We start from the raw sequence: 16,724 nt of genomic DNA, 5'->3' as shown, positions 1-16,724 counted from the left end.
CATTATCATCATCTACTGGCCGATCGGTTTTGGTTTTGAATTTCATGCCTCTCGTGGCAGGAGCAACAGACACTGGCTTAGGCTCACTGTCTGGTTTGGCTGCTGGCTTGGGCTCACTGTCTGGTTTGGCTGCTGGCTTAGGCTCACTGTCTGGTTTAGCCTGAGTCACTGGGGTAGCTGCTGATTTATCTGCCTGCCCTACAGTATCTAGCAGCGTGCGATAAGCATACGCTAGGGCCCAGCTTATTGCAATGAGATTTTTCTTTTTAGAATCATCACAGCAATTCTCTTCCAGATATTTCCCTATTTCATCTGGGCTCTGAATTTGTTCACGTGAAAATTCCCAGGCTGGGGGATCAGAAAATGCCTTCAGAGTTCGGCCAATTCTCTCCCATTCTCTACACCACTCAGGATTTCCCACACCTGAGTCTACTTCTGGGGCAGGGGTCTCGTTGGCTCTTCTGGATATCTCAGCCCTCATCCTAGAGAAGCTGCAGACTATATAGAGGAAGCGTAACAGCTGAACCAGCTGTACTACCAGGAAAGTGGTATCCTTAACACTCAGGGGAAACTGGGTATTCTCAAAGAGGGACATAACAGATTCAAAGGAGAAGAAGGAAAGAAAAGGCTGAAAAGCCTCATCCCCTGGTCTTCCTCTAACAAACTGGGTGCAATTACCAATAAACTCCCAAAATGTGCTACTAGGACTGGGAGGCAGGGTCGGGCGAAGAAACCATGAGCCAAACATACCTGACAGAAACTTCAGTAGTTCTATAAACTTCCTATAAATCATTATCACCGAGCCCAGCACAATAACCATTCTAATCCGTGCCCCTCTACTGTGAAAGAGGGCAAAGACAGGTATTAAAACCTCAAAAACTTTTAGGGACCAGGTCCACATAAAGGCCTCCACCCCGAGAGACATTATGTATCCAAACAACATGACTACTGACTGCTTTATCCCAATACAGAATAAATACAACCAACAATCAGTACAGGTTTTTCCACTTTCTCTTGCCCCACGTTCGGGCGCCAAAAACTGTATTTGTCCTAGTTTAGGGCAAATCAGGAAGGAAAACTCCAAATGGGGATCTCCACAGGGAAATTCCCCTCCCCACCAACGGGTCCGGGAAAAGGGAAAAAAAAAATTCCGTGGAGAGAAGTGGAAAAAGCTGTTTATTTAACAGAAATTGAGTAATATTAAATAATAAAACCTCTTGCTGTTTGATGGGATGGTAAGTCTAGGAAGAAAAGTCTTTTTTCATGTGGTGTAGCTCGGCTCGCTCAGGTTCTTATCAGTCCCTCCGGCGCTGGAAAGTGCCGAGGCCCAGGCCCCGGTGGGCCACAGGCGTGAGCTCCCGGGGTTTGGCTGGGTGTTCAGTCCAGAGCAGGCTTGCACAGATCCAAGAAAATTGGAAAAAAACAAAGGTCCAGGGAACTCCTCTGCCTCAGCTAGCTTAAACTAACTAAAAGCCAGAGAGAAGCTCTGTCCCACTGTCTGTCCGTGCTGCAGACAACACAGTCCAGGAGCGGGGTGTGTGGGAGTGATGTTTTCCTTAACACACTGCGCGCTTCTTCTTCCCCCTCTCTTGCTCTCAAAGCCAGTCTTAAAGGTGCAGAACTTAATATATAACATAAACCAGACGATTGGGGATACCAGTATCATAAAGTCACCCCAGGACATCATCCTAATACCCCTTTGCCGTATATTATTGAAATAACCACAATACATTGTCATAAAACATTTACACAGGTCAGGTGTGATATTCCAGGGGTAAAAAATAAAAATTGGGAGCAATTCTTAAAACGGCAGTCTCGAGAGAAAGGGTCTTTCCCTGAAAGTTATCCCTGCTGCTGAGAAGATGGAACACCCCGTGGTTCGAAGCAACCGAATCGACGGGCGAGGCAGAGGGGTAAAAGAAAAGGGAAGCAAGATCTCACATGGGATCCAGCCAAGATGCTGGCTGAACTGCCACAATCTTTTTAAAGTTCTTAAAGGACTATCTCTGATCCGGTTGTTATGGTGGTTTACCATGATAAAGGGAAATGAAGGGGTTTTGATTGACATGGATGAGAGACAAAATATGTGGATAATGTGGGCTAATCAAACTGGACAGGATAATTTTTGCCTTTCAATGGCCACCCCTTCAGATCCTTTTCAAACTTGTTTAGTGGGAGTATGGATGCTAAATCCGAACCAGAGTGCCTGTAGTTATTACAGGCCACATAGCTCTCAGGCCTGACTGAGGGCTAGCCTGAGAAATTCATGAGAAGGAATTAAAACAATTCTTAGAGATACTAAACAGCCTTGCAGGTGTTGTTTTGCAGTCTTGTTTTCTCTTGCAGGAGAAGGCCGGGGGGGTGATGGGCCCCCCTGACCAATGATGGTAATGTAGCACTTTGTTAACCAATAGGAGTTTCTTTTCTGTACTTTCCACGTATCTGTCTATAAGACAGAGCTGAAGCAATAAACTGAGGAGTTCTCGTGTTGTGACTCCTTTGAGAGTCCAGTGTCGTTCTTTATCGCCGTTCCCAATCGGAGCGACATGGGAGCACCTTTAGGCGATTCACTCAATGCCACAATGTTTAAAAACTGGACAAAGAATTGGAAAACGCCCGAAGAAGCAAACAAAACATTATGTTAAATTCCATCAGGTAAATTCACGATCAATATTTGTGACACAGGTTTAATCCCAGCAAATCCCATTGGTGCTCAAATTTGGTACATTGCTACAGGTTTAAATGTTACCGGGTCAGAGCCACGAGAGTTAAGACTGTTAGGCTCAGCCCCTGGCAATTATTGGTTAACTTTTGTCAATTGGGCTAGGAACAATCATGCAAAAAAGTCTCATGGGCCAAATGGTACAAGTATTTCTCCACAAAATTTGATGTATTTGCAAAATAATGATGCATACTGTGGCAATTGGTCTCACAAGGTAAATTCTAGCAGTTCACCTCTACAATTACCACCTGGTATTTTTCTAATCTGTGGAGATCGTGCATGGCAAGGACTGCCAGCAAACATTTATGGAGGGCCTTGTTATTTCGGGAAATTGACATTGTTTGCACCCACTATACAGCAACTATGAGGAGCCAATAGAACCAGGTTACGAACAAAGAGAAGTGTGTTCCAATTGGGGCCAGAATGCAAGGATCAGGTTGAACTTTGGGAACGTCCTACAGTGATTGTGTCATCTGTTTTTACACCTGGAGTATCTAGTGCTCAAGCCTTAACACAGTTACGACGACTGGCATGTTGGACAGGAAAACAGTTTAATATTACATCAAAGGTTTTCTCTGATTTGCTTTTGGATATGAAGAGTGTTAGGCATGCTGTATTGCAGAATAGAGCTGCTATTGATTTTTTACTATTAGCACAGGGCCACGGCTGTGAAGACTTTGATGGAATGTGTTGCATGAATATTTCTGACCATTCAGTGTCTATTCATGCTCATCTCCGACAACTACAGAACAATATGAAAATATTAACCATGGAAACAAATCCATTAGAGGAATGGTTTCAATCCCTAGGTCTCACAGGATGGTTAAAATATTTGGCACAAATGGCAATTGTTGTTATATTGATCATTGTGATTGTGCTACTGTTTATTCCTTGCATACTGCAATGCTTGCAAAACATGATGAAAAGGGCTACTTCTACAGTTTTGTTAGTACAAAAAGAAAACAGGGGAATTGTAGAGGAATGGCTAGAGAGCAAAGGTCATGTTCCCATGCAGCAGTTAGCTGGGAAAGAATGAGAAAATAGAGTACAGTTGGTGTGAGATGTTGCAAGGTCAGGAAGGCCTTAGTGATAACTGTTAACAGAGAACAGGACGCTGTGATCAGAAGAATGTGAATTCAGCATAGATGAGCGATCACAGGAATGTGGAATTAGGTGGAGTTGACCTTAAATAAAAATATCCAATAATGAGCTTGTTTTTACACTTTGTATGAGCTTAATTATTGATGCTATATAAGTGGTTTTAGAGTTACCAATAAATGAGACTTGCTGATCATTCATATTGAGTGCTGCATTTCTCCCGCCGAACTCATCATTTAGGTCCAAGTTCCAAACTGCAAATTTTTACACTCAAGACACAGTCATGAAGAACATGTATTTCAATTTTCTATTCCTTTAACTGCAGTGTAAAATATCTTAATATTGTAAAACATCCATAAAATCTCTCAAGGAAGGCAGCTAATGGATCCTTTTCACTAGCACGTGAACAAACTAAGGAACTAAAATCAAAGCTGAGTTCTCTTTTTCAAAAGATCAGTTACCTCTCTCTTACTCCAGTGTTATAGAAGATTTTTCAATACACATTTGGGGGTAATTTTTATCTTTCATATTTTTGGGGGGGGTTTTTTTGCTTGCTTTTGTTGTTTTTGTTGTTTTTTTTTACAGAAAACATGTCCTAGAAAAGGCATGTCCTTTGCTCCTGGTTCCCGTGTGGAGCAGCTCCCTTCCCGCTGGCTGAGCTGCTCAGGCAGAGCCCGGCAGCTCCTGGCCCTGCAGGGCTGAGGCTTTTCCCCATTGCTGGGCACAGACTGATGGAGCAGCAGTGCTGAACACGGGCACACGCAGAGGGAGCAGAGCAGCTGCCTTTGCCCACCTGAAGCTCCAAGGCCAAACTCTGAGCAGGCACGGCTGCAAGAGACTCGCAGGCTCCCTGTTGGCTCTGCTGCCCCACTTGTGCCCGGCCCAGCTCTGCGGGAGGCAGAGGGAGAACAAGGGGCAGCTCCCTCCCAGCCCCAGCCCAGGGACCCCTCCAGCCCCGGGCCTTGGGCCACTGTCAGCACCCGCTACTCCAGCCACGGCTTCTGCTGGCACTGACAGCAACAACCAAACTGGGGCTGGTCCCGAGGGAGCAGCAGCAGTGCCTGCATCTGATCCCTCAGTCTGGGGCAGCCCCCTGGGGGAACAGAGGGCACAGCAAGAGGGACAAAACCAGTCAAGGTCAGAGACTGGGAAGAGCCAGAGCTGGGAGCAGGAACAGCTGCTTCATTGAATCCTGGAGAAAGCTCTTGGCTGGGTCAAAGCACTGAAAGGTGTGAAGAGCAGAGAGGAGGCCACACCAAACAATGCTCCTGTTTTCACATTTCCCCTCTCCGTGTCCCAGAAGGAATTGAATGAACTTATTCTTCTCTCCCAGTTGTCTCCTTCATCTTGAGCAGCTCAGCACCGGGAGCTGAAGGAGCTGAAGCCTCAGGCCACAAGAGCTGAGCAAGAGGGGGCTTCTGGACTAAAGTAATGCTGCTAAGTAATGGACCTAGCTGAATGCAGCAGATAGAATCCTGGTATTATAGAATCCATTCTGCTGGAAAAGACCTCTGAGTTCATCCAGTCCAGCCAGTCACCCAGCAGTGTCAAGCCCCCCACTAAACCTCGTTTCTGAAGTGCCAAGGTCTGCACAACAGGCCCTGAGTGAGGCCTGAACAACAGGCCCTGAGCCAAAGGTGATCTCTGAATGAACCTTCCAGCCAAAGGTTACCTGTCCATCTGCTCATTACTGAAATATTCATGGTCATGAACACTGTGATAGATGTATCCACTCATCAATGAAACATGGATTGACCTTTCTGTGTTTAGAAGCCAGACAAGGCCATGAAATCCGACATCTGGCCTTGTTTGGGGTGTATGGTCAGGGTCGACTCCCTTGGTTCCTCCTTGAGGCCTGGCCAGGCTTTGGCAGGGACGCAAGAGGAGGATGAAACCAGATGTTCCCACACCAGAAGTGCTGTCAGTTTGTTTATTCAGCACTATCAAAGCTGGGCCCTCTCTCACAGCGGGGTTGGAGCCTCACCTGTGGCTGGAGGCACCTGCAGGAATTCCCAGTGTCTGGAGTGGCTCTCCAGCCCTTGGCTGTGACAGCTTCCCCAGCTGATGGGTGGATCTGGGGATGGCAAAGTCTGAGGGGAACTGGTGCTGGATCTTTGTTAATCCCTGCAGGCAATCTTTGGCACTGATGATTGGATTCATTGCTGAGCTGCTCCTTTTGTCATCTTTTGCTGCTTGGAGCTGCAGTTAGTGACACTGATTCCTTCAGGTGGTGTTTGTGCCTTTGGTGCTGACTCTGCCTGCTGCTGAAACAAAACTGGCAAAGTCTAGCCAGATCACAACAAAATGTCACTTTTAAAATGTAAATGTAAGGAATCAGTCCCATCTGTAATTCCCAGAAGGGAAGCTCTCCCCAGAGTTCGCTGGCTCTGGAGTGGGGCTGAGGTCGGAGCACCGTGCGAGCAGTGGGGCAGTCGGTTAAAAGAGGCTGAACCGCTGGATGTCTTAAAATGCATCCAAACATTGCATATGGGAAAATGAAAAGAACTCATGGGTTTGGGAAGACGAGGATGGATTTTGTTAACAGCACCAAGAGAAGGAACAATTGTTTTCGGAATGCTCCCACGTGGAGTGACAGAAGAAGGTTTTAGTCTTTAGCTCAGGTTTGTTTGTCCAAGTAAAATAATAATAACAATAACAATAATAATAGTAATAACAACACAATAATATATATTTATATATATAACTAAAAATCAAAAATGTGAAATAATGCTGACAATTCCAATTTGTTAGCTTTGGCTGCTCACTGTAACACTAAAATACCCTACAAAAAAGGACTAGCAAAGACCCAAATGTCAATGGTAAACATTGTGAACTGTATACAAGGAATAAAGGAGGAAGGGATAAAACTGGCTATTTTTATAGGGTTTGGTGATGCTGTGATGTGGAATGCTTTGTCTGTTCCTGGGAAAAACACAGTGATTAAGACTGCTGCGTTTTTCATGTACCACACGATCTACAAGCTAGAGGATTGGTTGAACAATTGTTAAAAGAGCAGTTGATAAAACGGGGAGATGGGAACCTGTCCCGGTAGAGAACCCATCTCCCAGATGAGCTCCATGCCCTTAACAATGGGCCCACTGGGAAATGGAAACCCCTGGGTGTGCACAGCTGCACCCAATTTGCAAACACAGCCATGGACAGTGAGACTTGGACTGCCTGGGAAATTGTTCTGGCTGTGATGGCCCCTGCCAGGGCCACCCCAGAGGCTGCAGGGCAGGACCTTCATGCACTGGAATTCATTAGGAGAAATCAGAAGCAAATGACCGTTTACAATACAGGAATAAGAATTCAGATTCCTCCAGGACACTTTGGTTTGGTAACTGCTCACTGGAGCTTGGCCTTGCAAAGGGCTCATGTCATGGGAGGAGGAATTGATGCAGATTATCAAGGAGAAATTGAAGTAAGTCTGTTAAACAATAGTGAACAAGATTTGATTGTTCAACCCCATGACAAGGTAGAAGAAATATTGATATCGCCATTTAAAAATTAATTGTGAAGAAAGGATATCCACTTCAAATTGCCTCCATTTGTGGATAAAAAGAGTTTGGACCCAGCAGTCCTAATAAAGGAGCCAGAGTGTGGGTCCAGAGGCCAAATGGCCCTCCCAAGCCAGCTGAAGGAACAGCTCTGGGCAAAGACAACACTGTTTGAATCCTGAGACCTGGGCAGGAACAATGGGAATATGTCCCTGCAGCCCAGTGTTCTCTGCCAGAACAAGTCGATGGGATGGGATATTGTTTTACAGCTGCTGCCAGACCAAATCTCCCTGTTTGCCCCAACGGCCCCTTTGGAAAATGCTCAGATCCACGGGGCTCCATGTGAAGGCTGATGTGACCCTGAGGGACTTCCACACCAATTCCAGACAGGAGCCTGGCTGTCCCTCAGGGACTGGGACCCGGCACCTCTCCAGCCGAAGGGAAAAGGACCCCAGCAAGCCTTGTTAGCCACAGACAGCGCGATAAAGCTGAACAGCAAAGGACCTTGGGGACATTATTCTGGAATTCAAAAGGTGCCAGCTCCATGGACAACAGAATTATTGTTCCTAACGTGAATGAGAGTGAGGAAAAAGAATGAGTAAGCTTGTGATGGTAAAGCACAGAAATCCTTTCACATTGTGGCCTCCAACTAGAACACTGAAGGTTTCTCCTGAAGGGAAATCTCAGTCAATCCTGTAAAACTGATAATTGCATTCCTGTGTTCCACAGCACAGTTTTCTGTCAGTGTCCCTGCACTGGATCCCATACGAGTCAGAGCCCATTGACAGAGTTTTGGCCACCCCACAGGGTGAGCCCTCCGAGGGAACCCCATTCCTCCCAACCTGAGCTGAGAACATACCCAGCAATTAGTTACATTGAGTATTTTGGCTACTTTGATCTTTAAATTTTCAAAATAATTTTGATGACTAATGCCTTGATTAAACTTCAGAGGTGGTTCTGGCAAACAAAGATCCTGGCTGACTCTCAAGATACAACTTACAGGTGTTGGGGGTTACGTGTCCTTTATTTTCTATTTAGTTCTGGCTTGCCTGTGGAATTTTTACTCATGACTTGCAGGGAAAACTTAACTGCGGGTACTTGGTGGGTGCTTGAGGAAAGATAAAGAGTTTGGCTGGGCCCAGGGGGGGAAGGGGGCAGGAAAAGGGGAGGGTGGGGACGGTTTGGTGGCTTCTTCAGCTTCGGAGAAGAACACTTTGGGTGCAGAGCTGTTGTGGTGGGGAGAAGGGAATTTCACCATCACCCAGATGGAGCTGCTGCTTCTTCTCCTTCTTCCCTCTTCATTGGTGGCCTCGCACTCCCTGTCCTGCCGGGACGTGTGGCAGTGCCAGCCACCACCGGGGAGCTGCTGATCCACCTCAGCCACTGGCCCGGGATCTCAGCTCATCCCTGCTGTTCCAGCTGAGTGTTCCTCAGAGCCCTGCAGGAGCACCAGCACTGACTGCCAACCCGAGGGGGTTTGTGAAACAAAGCCTCTCCTCCATCCTTTCCCGTCTCAGCCCAGAAAGCTGTCACGGGGTCCCTGGTTCTGTTTTCTTGCTAACGCTGTAGTTATTGTTGTTTGTTTGCCTGGTTATAAATACTAGTAAAGAACTGTTATTCCTATCCCCAGATCTCTGCCTGAGAGCCCCTTGATTTCAAGATTATCATAATTCGGAGGGAGGGGGACTACATTTTTCATTCCAAGGGAGGCTCCTGCCCCCCCTAGCAGACACCTGTCTCTCAACACTGAGACATTTCCATGAGTAAATTTTACAAAGTTTTCAATAAAATTCTTATTGATAAATTTGCCTCCATTTCATTTCTAACAAGCTGTTCCTAAAGATCCCGTCAGGCTGTCTTAGACACTTTGGGCAAGGGATTCCTTCCAAGCTGGGCCACTTGGGGGGGGATGGGGGCGGCCCCAGGGCGCAGGGCAGGGTGTGCAAGGGCCCTTTGTGACACGCTGCAGCACGGTCACCGTGGGATGGTGGCAAGGGGAGCAGATGTCAAAGGGCCCTTTGTGACACGTGCTGACATAGGAGCTGGCGGTGACAGGGCCACGCCACAGTGCTCGGTGCACGCGACGGGTCAGGACGCGCCAGAGCGGTGCTGTGAGGAGCCCCCGCACAGCGCACTCCTTTGTGTCGGACCTGGAGCTTTTCTGAAGCACTATTACTGCAGGTGACCTCGAGGCCAGACCACAGGTCTTGCTGACCTGTGGCCTTGCTGACCCTTCCTTCTTAAGGTTCTCTTGAGGGCAGACCGTGGGACTTGGTGACCCGCAGCTTTTCCGACGTGTCGCCCATCCCTGCAGTCTCTGCCCTTGAGACCAGACCACAATCCCTGTCGAGGAGCCTCCTGTCCTTGTGGCAGGAGCCCTCAAGACCCAAGTGCAGGACTCGCTGTCTTGCAATCTTGCCAGGACTTGAGTCTTGCAGGTGCCTTCCAGGCACGACTGCAGGACTTGCTGACTCCGAGCTTTTCCGAGCCATCTCTCCTGCAAGTAGCCATAAATCCAGTCACTGCCATGGAGCAGAGACCCCCAAGAGTGCCCAAGTTGGCCTGGCTTGAGGAGCAGGAAGAAGAAGGCTCTGGAGCTGTCCTGGCACAGGAGTCTGAAGAGGTGCAGGAGTTCCAGGCACCACAGGAGGGTGAGTTGCAGAGCTCGGCCTTAGGGCTAGTGCCTGTTGCCAGCTTGGCCCCATCCCATTACATGCCATGCCATCCCCTGGTGCTGTTCCTATGGAAAGGATTGGAGAGTCTGGAAGATTTGGAGCAGCGACCCCCAAGAGTGCCCAAACTGGCCTGGGTGGAGAAGGAGGAAGAGGAGGTCGAGGAAGAAGGTCCTGGAGCTGCCCCAGCACCAGAGACCGAAGAGGTGCAGCAGTTGCAGCCGCTGGAGGAGGGTGAGTGGCAGAGCTGGGCCACAGGGCTGGTGCCTGCGGCCATCTTGGCCCCATCCCATCCCATTGCATCCCATCTCATCCCATCCCACACTGTCCTGTGGAGACACACCCATGGACAGCACAAAAAAGGGGCTGGGGCTGCCCCCGCAGCAGTGGCCGTGCTGCATCCCCTGGGGCATCCCGGGACTGTCCCTGCCTGCGGAACGCAGGGCTGGGCTGTGCTCTCCGGCCTCTCCCGCAGCCCCTCAGCTCTGGCTGCTCTTTGCCAGATGCAGCCATGGACGGCACACAAGAGCAGGACACCGCCCGTGGCCGCTTCCGCAGAGCAGCGCAGGTACCTGCAGCCATCCCCACCTGCGCTGGGCCTGCTGGCACTGCTCAGCCCAGCACCGCACTTGGAGCACTCCATGCAACTTCCCTGCCTTCCTGCCCTTCTCCTACAGTTTCTTTACCAATACATCAAGAGAATTGGCAAGGAAGACACCAGACCTATGGACACTGAGGTCAAGACATCCTCAGAGGTCTTGGTAGAACAGAGCAGCGCTGCCCAGCTGGATCTGCTTGTAGAGACGGCTCTTTTCAATCCAGAGCAAGTAAGCAGCCTGTGGCCAGCCTTTGATCCTCCAGCAATTGCTTGGCTTTCCCAAGCCACACCTGCTGCTCACTTGGAGCTTTTGAGGCCATGGCAGCGTGCTGGAAGAGAAGCACTTGTCTGGGGAAGAAGCTGGGCACATTGCTGACTCCCTCTGCTAGCATTCCAAGTCTCCCTGTGCCTTCTCCAGGTGCCCGGCGTGGTGAGGTACATCCACCAGTGGCTCATGGCCAATGAGGCTGCTGAGCACAGGATGGACTGGGCCCTGATGCAAGTGGCCGAGGCAGAGCCCGATGATGTGGCCATCACTCTCCTGCGGGTGGCCCCAACGTGTGACAGGTATGGGGCCCAGCTGCCCCGAGGCCTCAGGGCTCCCCAGCCCATCACCCTGTACAGCCCGGCCCAGGGATGTGAGCAACACAGACTTGCAGGGCCCTCTGGCTGCTCCCTTTGCCAGCCCTGCTACAAAGTCAGCCCCCGAGCCCGCTGCCGTGCTGCCAGCCTGCCCCTCAGGGGCCTGTCCCCACAGGGCTGGGCTGCCTGGCTGCTGCTGCCGCTCAGGGGCAGTGGGCACAGGCAGAGCTGGCGGCCAGCTCAGCTCCCCGCTGCTGCCCAGCCCACGGTGTTGTGTCTGACCCCGCAGAGCTGCTATGGCCATGTGGACGACCATCTTGCTCTCGCCCTGGATTTCAGAGGAAGTGACACCGCTCCTCATCAATGTGGTGGGGAGCTGGCCGCAGAAAAACCTGGGCACCTCTGATGGGGACAAGACGGCTGTCTTTTCCCTGACTGTGAGTTTCTGGAGCTGGCCTTTGCTCACCGCAAGGCCGGCCGCCTCTCCAGCAGCTCTGTTGCCTCCTTCCCCCACTGCATCTCCCTGCTTCAGGCACTGGCCACAAACCTGGCCTAGGGGCAGCTTCAGGGCCACCAGGCCCGCTGCTCCCCCTGCGTCTGTCCCGGCCTCTCCCTGCCACGCTCAGGCCCTGCCACACGGACGCCCCGGCACTGAGCGCTGTCTCAGGCTGCTTTGTCCTCTGCAGGCAACTCTGGTGATGTGGAAGATCCTCCAGGGGCCCTGTTGCCCACAGATCCTCACAGTCTATTTCCCCCGCCTCTTTGTGCATCTCCTCTTCCAAACGTACTTCAGTACTTTGTATATGACAGAGGACGTCCATACCTTCTGGAAGGAATGCCAGGAGCAACACGGCCTCTCCACCAGCCCCAACAGGTGCTCCATGCCACTCCTCCTGTCCCTGCCACTTCCCCAGCCTCGGAGCCAGCACTCCCAACATCACCTGGGCTTTGCTGTGCACACAGGTTTGCAGTGCAGACCCTGAAGGCCCTGCTCTGCAGTCTCCACTTGGAGCATGTGGTGGTGGCAATGGAACGCAAGTGTGGCTGGGACACGCTGCTCTGTGCTGACACCCACCACTATGCCGTGGGTCTGCTGGCCAGGTGAGCCCCCCTTCTCCCCACTGCCTCTGACATTTGTGCCCCCTGCCCGGGATGCCCCCCCACAGTCCCCGTGGCCACGGGCCTGAGGGCCTCGTCACCGAGGGATGGCCAAGGAGACTGCAAAAGGCTGCGAGAGGAACCTGTCCAGGAGCAGCCACATCTCAAGGGCCCAAATCCCCTCACAGGGTGCTGGGGCAATAGGACAACTGTGTCCATCAGTCCTGGGAGAGGTTTTTCGCACCCTTGCTGAGACTCTTTCTGCCATTTTCCGCCTTCCAGGGTAATGCGCCGTGCATCCATCCACTTGTGCAAAAGCATCTTAAGCTACCTGCTTGAGGTGCTCAGCAAACCGTTGCCACTCTGGGATGTCTCTGCCATGGCATTCCTTGTGGAGGTGAGCCTGATGGCCAGCACTACCTCGCTCAGCTCCCTGCCAGCCCTGTCCCCTGGCATAGCCACAGCTGCCTGGGACGGCACCCGCGCCCTGTGCTACTGCCTGGGCCCAGCCCTGCGCACTTCCAGGCTCCTGCGGCCAGCTCCCCTCTCACTGCCCTGTGCCTTTCAGCTCCTAGATTGCCTGGACTTGAGTGACTGTGGTGACAGCCTAATGGACATCTTGTATAAGTACCTGTGGTACAACTCCACAGAGATGCATCACCAGGTGCTCAGGGCTCTCCTCCTGCTAAAGGACCATCCCTCCATGGTGAGAAGGGGCAGCAGCTGAAGCCGTGTGGGCAGCATGAGGCTGGGCAATGCTGTCACTTGGCCTTGGCTGGCCTTTGCCTTGGGCGCTGAGGCAGCTCCTCGCAGCTCTCCTGCCTCCTGCTTCAGCTGCCCGAGTGCTTTGGGACAGCCCTTTGGCCTCTGGGCCCTGCGGCAGCTGCCCGGGCTTTCACACACTTGTGTTCTGCACAGGCCGAAAGAATGCAGAGCCTGACAGGAAGACTAGTGCACCTCCTGTGGGACTTGGACAGTGACGTGGCCAGGATGAGCACTGCTCTCCTGAGCCATATTTTCCTGAAAGAAGACACCCCAATATCCTGGCGCAGGGCCCTGCAGCTGGCTGAGCCGCTCCTGAAACTCCTGGACAATGTAAGGTTCTGTGCCCCAGCCACGGCCACTGCCTGCTGCCCGGACACTTTGTGCCCTGTGCATTTGCAGGCCTGCGCCAATGTGGGCCACAAGAAGCCAATGATGAGGTCATTTTTCCTTCCTTCCTTTCATACAGCCCCATAGCCAGGTGCAGCTGCTCTCCATGTCTCTCCTTCGAAGAGTGATGTCTTCGGCAGAAGAAGAAGGAAGAAAGCCCCTGAAGGAACGAGTGTACCAGAGCCTGCTCCCACTCTTTTTCCACTGCCAAGATGAGAATCGGCATGTGGCAGAGGTGAGGACTCCTGGGCTGCTGCTGCGCCTTGGCAGGGGGCTCAGCTGCCTCCTGCCCTGACGCAGGCTTGCAGGCTGCAGCCTCCTCCAGCCCTTGGCACTGGGACACTCCTGTGCCCTGCCTTGTGGGGCCATTTGCGGCTCTCTGCTGCTCCCCAGGCCTCTCGGACAACGCTCCTTCGCGCGGCTGACTTCCTGAAGAGGCCAGACCTGGAGAAAGCTGTGAGGAAGGAGAAGCTGTGGAAGTTTGCCAAGCTCGTGGTAAGGACAGCCTGGAAGTCCCAGCCTCAAGCTACAGAAGCCCCCTGGCCCCGGTGCTCGGTGTGTGGGGCTGGCAGCTGTGCCCCTGCCCACTGCTGCAGCCGGGGGCCGCACGGCTTCTTCTCCAGCCCCCTGTGGCCCCGAGCCGGGTGCCGATGGAGCCCCGGCCCAGCGGGGCTGCGGGCCGGGCCGGCACCGCGGCTCCCCGGGCAGCAGCCGGCCCTCTGCCCCCTCCAGAGCCCGGCGCCAGCGGCTGCTGGCCGGGCCTCAGGGCTGGCCGGGCACGGGAGGCCGGGGCTGGCCGCAGGCAGCAGCGCCCGGCCGAGGGACAGAGCCCGCGCCAACCCTTCCCTCCTGCCGCTCTCTCCAGCTGGCCGACCACAGGATCCCCTTGGCCGAGCACCTGCGCCGGGCCCTGCAGTACCTGCAGGACCCACAGGAGACCCTGCGAGCGGCGGCCATCAGGGTCATCGGTGAGTCTCGAGCCCGGGCTCCCTCCCCGCCCCGCCGCAGCTCGGCCCCAGCCCCGGCTGCTGCCCCGGCAGCGGCACCCGGGCCCGGCGCCCTGGAGCCCCGGCTGCCCTCGGGGCTGCTGCTGCCGGCCTCTGGCAGCCGTGCCCTTGGGCTGAGTCAGGATGCGGCAAGGGCCCGGGCTGAGCCCTGCCGGGGCAGGAGGCCGTGTGGCCACAGGGCTGGCAGCGCCGCTGGCAGGGAGCTGTGCTGCTGGGACCCTGACAGGCTCTGTGTTCTCAGGGATGGCCGGGGAGCAGCTGAGGGGGCAGCAGGCAGAGCTCCAGGTGTTGTGCAGAGGTGAGCCTGGGCAGCGGGCTGACAGCGGTGGCTGTCGGGGGCAGCTGCAAGCCCTGGCCAGGCTGTGGAGGGCTCTGCTCCCTGTGCCGATGAGGGGCGGCGTGGGCAGAGCACAGTGAGATTTCAGGGCCACGTGGGGCATTTGTGGCCAGCAGCTTCGGGCTGACCCCCTTGGTCCCTGCTCCCTCCTGGCCAAGGCAAGAGCCGGCTGGCATGGCCCTGGCAGGGGGCTCTCGCTGGTCCCCCACAGCTCTGGGATCTGACCCTGGCTCTATTTGTCTCTCTTGCAGCCCTCGAACGCCTGACGGAGGACAGAAGCGGTGCCGTGTCAGACCTGGCACTTGAGACGCTGTATGTCCTCCGGGCCATCCAGAGTGCCCGATATTCCATCCTGCAGAGGATGCACGATCAATTCCTCAGGGCATGGAGGACACGGCCTCGTCTGTCGGGCCTGGGCTGGCTGCGCTGCTGGAGATGTGCTCAAGGCTGATATGGGACGTTCTGTTTGCTGGGGCCACCTGGGCCAGCCGGGAGTTTTTATTTCATAAGGATTGTTTTCTTCTATATTTTTCTTTTTACTATGTAAATAATATAGGATATGTTAGGGCTGAGAGGCTCTATCTTCTGGGGCCACATGGGCCATCTGTTATTTTTTTTTTCATAGAGATTATTCTTTTCTTCGTTTCGTTTCCATCTAGTATGTAAATAATATAGGATATGTTATAAACCACAAGAGTCCCAAGACCTTTCTTTTGCTGCCCAGGTTGTGTGGGGCATAGGGGAAGAGAGGGAAAAGGGTTCTTGTGCTCAGCAACCTGCCGGGGCGTGCAGTGGTGCAGGGAAATGGCCAGAAGCCCCTTGGCCTTTGGTGGTTGTGCTGAAGCCACAAGCCCTGTGGCAGGCAGGAAGCGCCATCTGTGTCCTCCTGCCCATGTTTTGCTGCCGTGATGGCTGAGGAGCTGCTGGAGCTCCTGTGGGGCTGCGGTGCTGCTGCCGGGCCCGGCTGGGGGAGCCCCTGAGGGCACGGGGTGCTGGGAGGCCGTGAGGGGATGAGGGGCTGCGGAGGCCCAGACGGGACAAGGCAGTGGGAAGACACGAGGGGGATGTGTGAGGGAGTGGGTGGCAGGAGGTTCCAAGGGGACAGAAGGCCCTGGAGGAGCCGGGGTGGTGGGAAGCCCTGAGGAATTGGGTGTCAGAGGCCATAAGCAGCCCCCGGGCAGCCGCCTGGTCCCTTACACCTGGCTGCTCCGGTGCTGCCCCAAAATATCCCCCAGGCCTGCAGCAGAAGGCCTGGAGGCTGAGACACCACCCCAGCGGGAGGGTGGGGACAGCCCGAGGTGCCCAGGCTGGGCTGGCTGGGGACATGGAGGGCAGGGGGTGCTGCCAGGCCACGGCCACTGGGTGCCTCCAGGAAGGGGCAGTGGGCAGAGGCAGGGCTGGCGGCCAGCCCGGGCCCTCGCGGCTGCCCAGGCCACACTGCTGTGACCGAGGCCCCCCTGACACAGATCTCGGGGCCCACAGAGCTGCTGCCACCATGGGGAGGGTGGCGATGTCTCCTCCAGCAGGGCTGCCCAGTGGCTGCTGCCCAAGCGGCTCTGGAGCCCACAGAAACAGCAGCAGAGTGTGCCCAGGAACAGCAGCAGCCCCAACGTCGGCACCTGCGCACTGAGGCGTCCGCAGCAGCCGGGTGCCAAACAGGGGGAGGCTGTGGGCACAATTGCCTTTGCTTTGGCAAAAGGCTTCAGCAGAGTTGGCCACAATGGCTTTCTCTTCACTTGCAGCCTCACAGCAACGCTTGTCAGCTTCAGCTGCAGCCTGTGCCCGTGACTGGCTTGGATGGCCGTGCTTGAGGGCGAGCTCGCCTTCCACACTCAGGTGTCCCAAGGCAGAGGCACTGGCACCATCCTGAGAAAGAGAGAGAGAGAGAGAGAGAGTCTGATGGGGCAGGAGCCCTATGCTGCAGCTGCCCTCCCTCTCATCTGTCCAGGCACCTTAAAGAA

The 16,724-nt window shown here is 53.7% G+C and overlaps 2 protein-coding genes across 2 annotated transcripts in view; both read left to right on the top strand.

Moving 5' to 3' along the window:
* LOC147646173 (maestro heat-like repeat-containing protein family member 7) overlaps window positions 1-15,454 on the top strand; it is an 89,632-nt gene extending 74,178 nt beyond the window's left edge. The window contains exon 16 of the mRNA XM_086873847.1: window positions 15,015-15,454. Within this exon, the coding sequence (XP_086729973.1) occupies window positions 15,015-15,214 (200 nt within the window). The 3' untranslated portion in view covers window positions 15,215-15,454. The remainder of the gene's footprint in view (window positions 1-15,014) is intronic.
* Window positions 9,338-14,987, top strand: LOC147646174 (maestro heat-like repeat-containing protein family member 7). Its single transcript, XM_086873827.1, has 16 exons — window positions 9,338-9,968; window positions 10,068-10,223; window positions 10,493-10,557; window positions 10,667-10,816; window positions 11,006-11,154; window positions 11,459-11,606; window positions 11,856-12,043; window positions 12,133-12,270; window positions 12,550-12,664; window positions 12,836-12,973; window positions 13,186-13,362; window positions 13,499-13,654; window positions 13,813-13,914; window positions 14,285-14,387; window positions 14,668-14,788; window positions 14,975-14,987. The coding sequence occupies exons 1-16, from the start codon at window positions 9,845-9,847 to the stop codon at window positions 14,985-14,987; spliced, it is 2,043 nt and encodes a 680-aa protein (XP_086729953.1). The 5' UTR covers window positions 9,338-9,844.
* Window positions 15,455-16,724: the final 1,270 nt, after the last annotated feature.

The sequence above is a fragment of the Cyanistes caeruleus genome, unplaced genomic scaffold, assembly GCF_971803275.1.
Source record: "Cyanistes caeruleus unplaced genomic scaffold, bCyaCae1.hap1.1 HAP1_SCAFFOLD_117, whole genome shotgun sequence".
Taxonomy (NCBI): Eukaryota; Metazoa; Chordata; class Aves; order Passeriformes; family Paridae; genus Cyanistes; species Cyanistes caeruleus.
This window is presented reverse-complemented; position numbering and strand designations above follow the sequence as displayed.

What these genes read in the sequence shown, in the direction of transcription:
- LOC147646174 (XM_086873827.1), top strand. Translation starts at nt 9,845, where the DNA reads ATGGAGCAGAGACCCCCAAGAGTGCCCAAGTTGGCCTGGCTTGAGGAG. An exon ending in GTGGCCCCAACGTGTGACAG is followed by an intron (nt 11,155 to 11,458) that starts GTATGGGGCCCA and finishes CTGACCCCGCAG; the next exon opens with AGCTGCTATGGCCATGTGGA. An exon ending in GGCGGCCATCAGGGTCATCG is followed by an intron (nt 14,388 to 14,667) that starts GTGAGTCTCGAG and finishes CTGTGTTCTCAG; the next exon opens with GGATGGCCGGGGAGCAGCTG.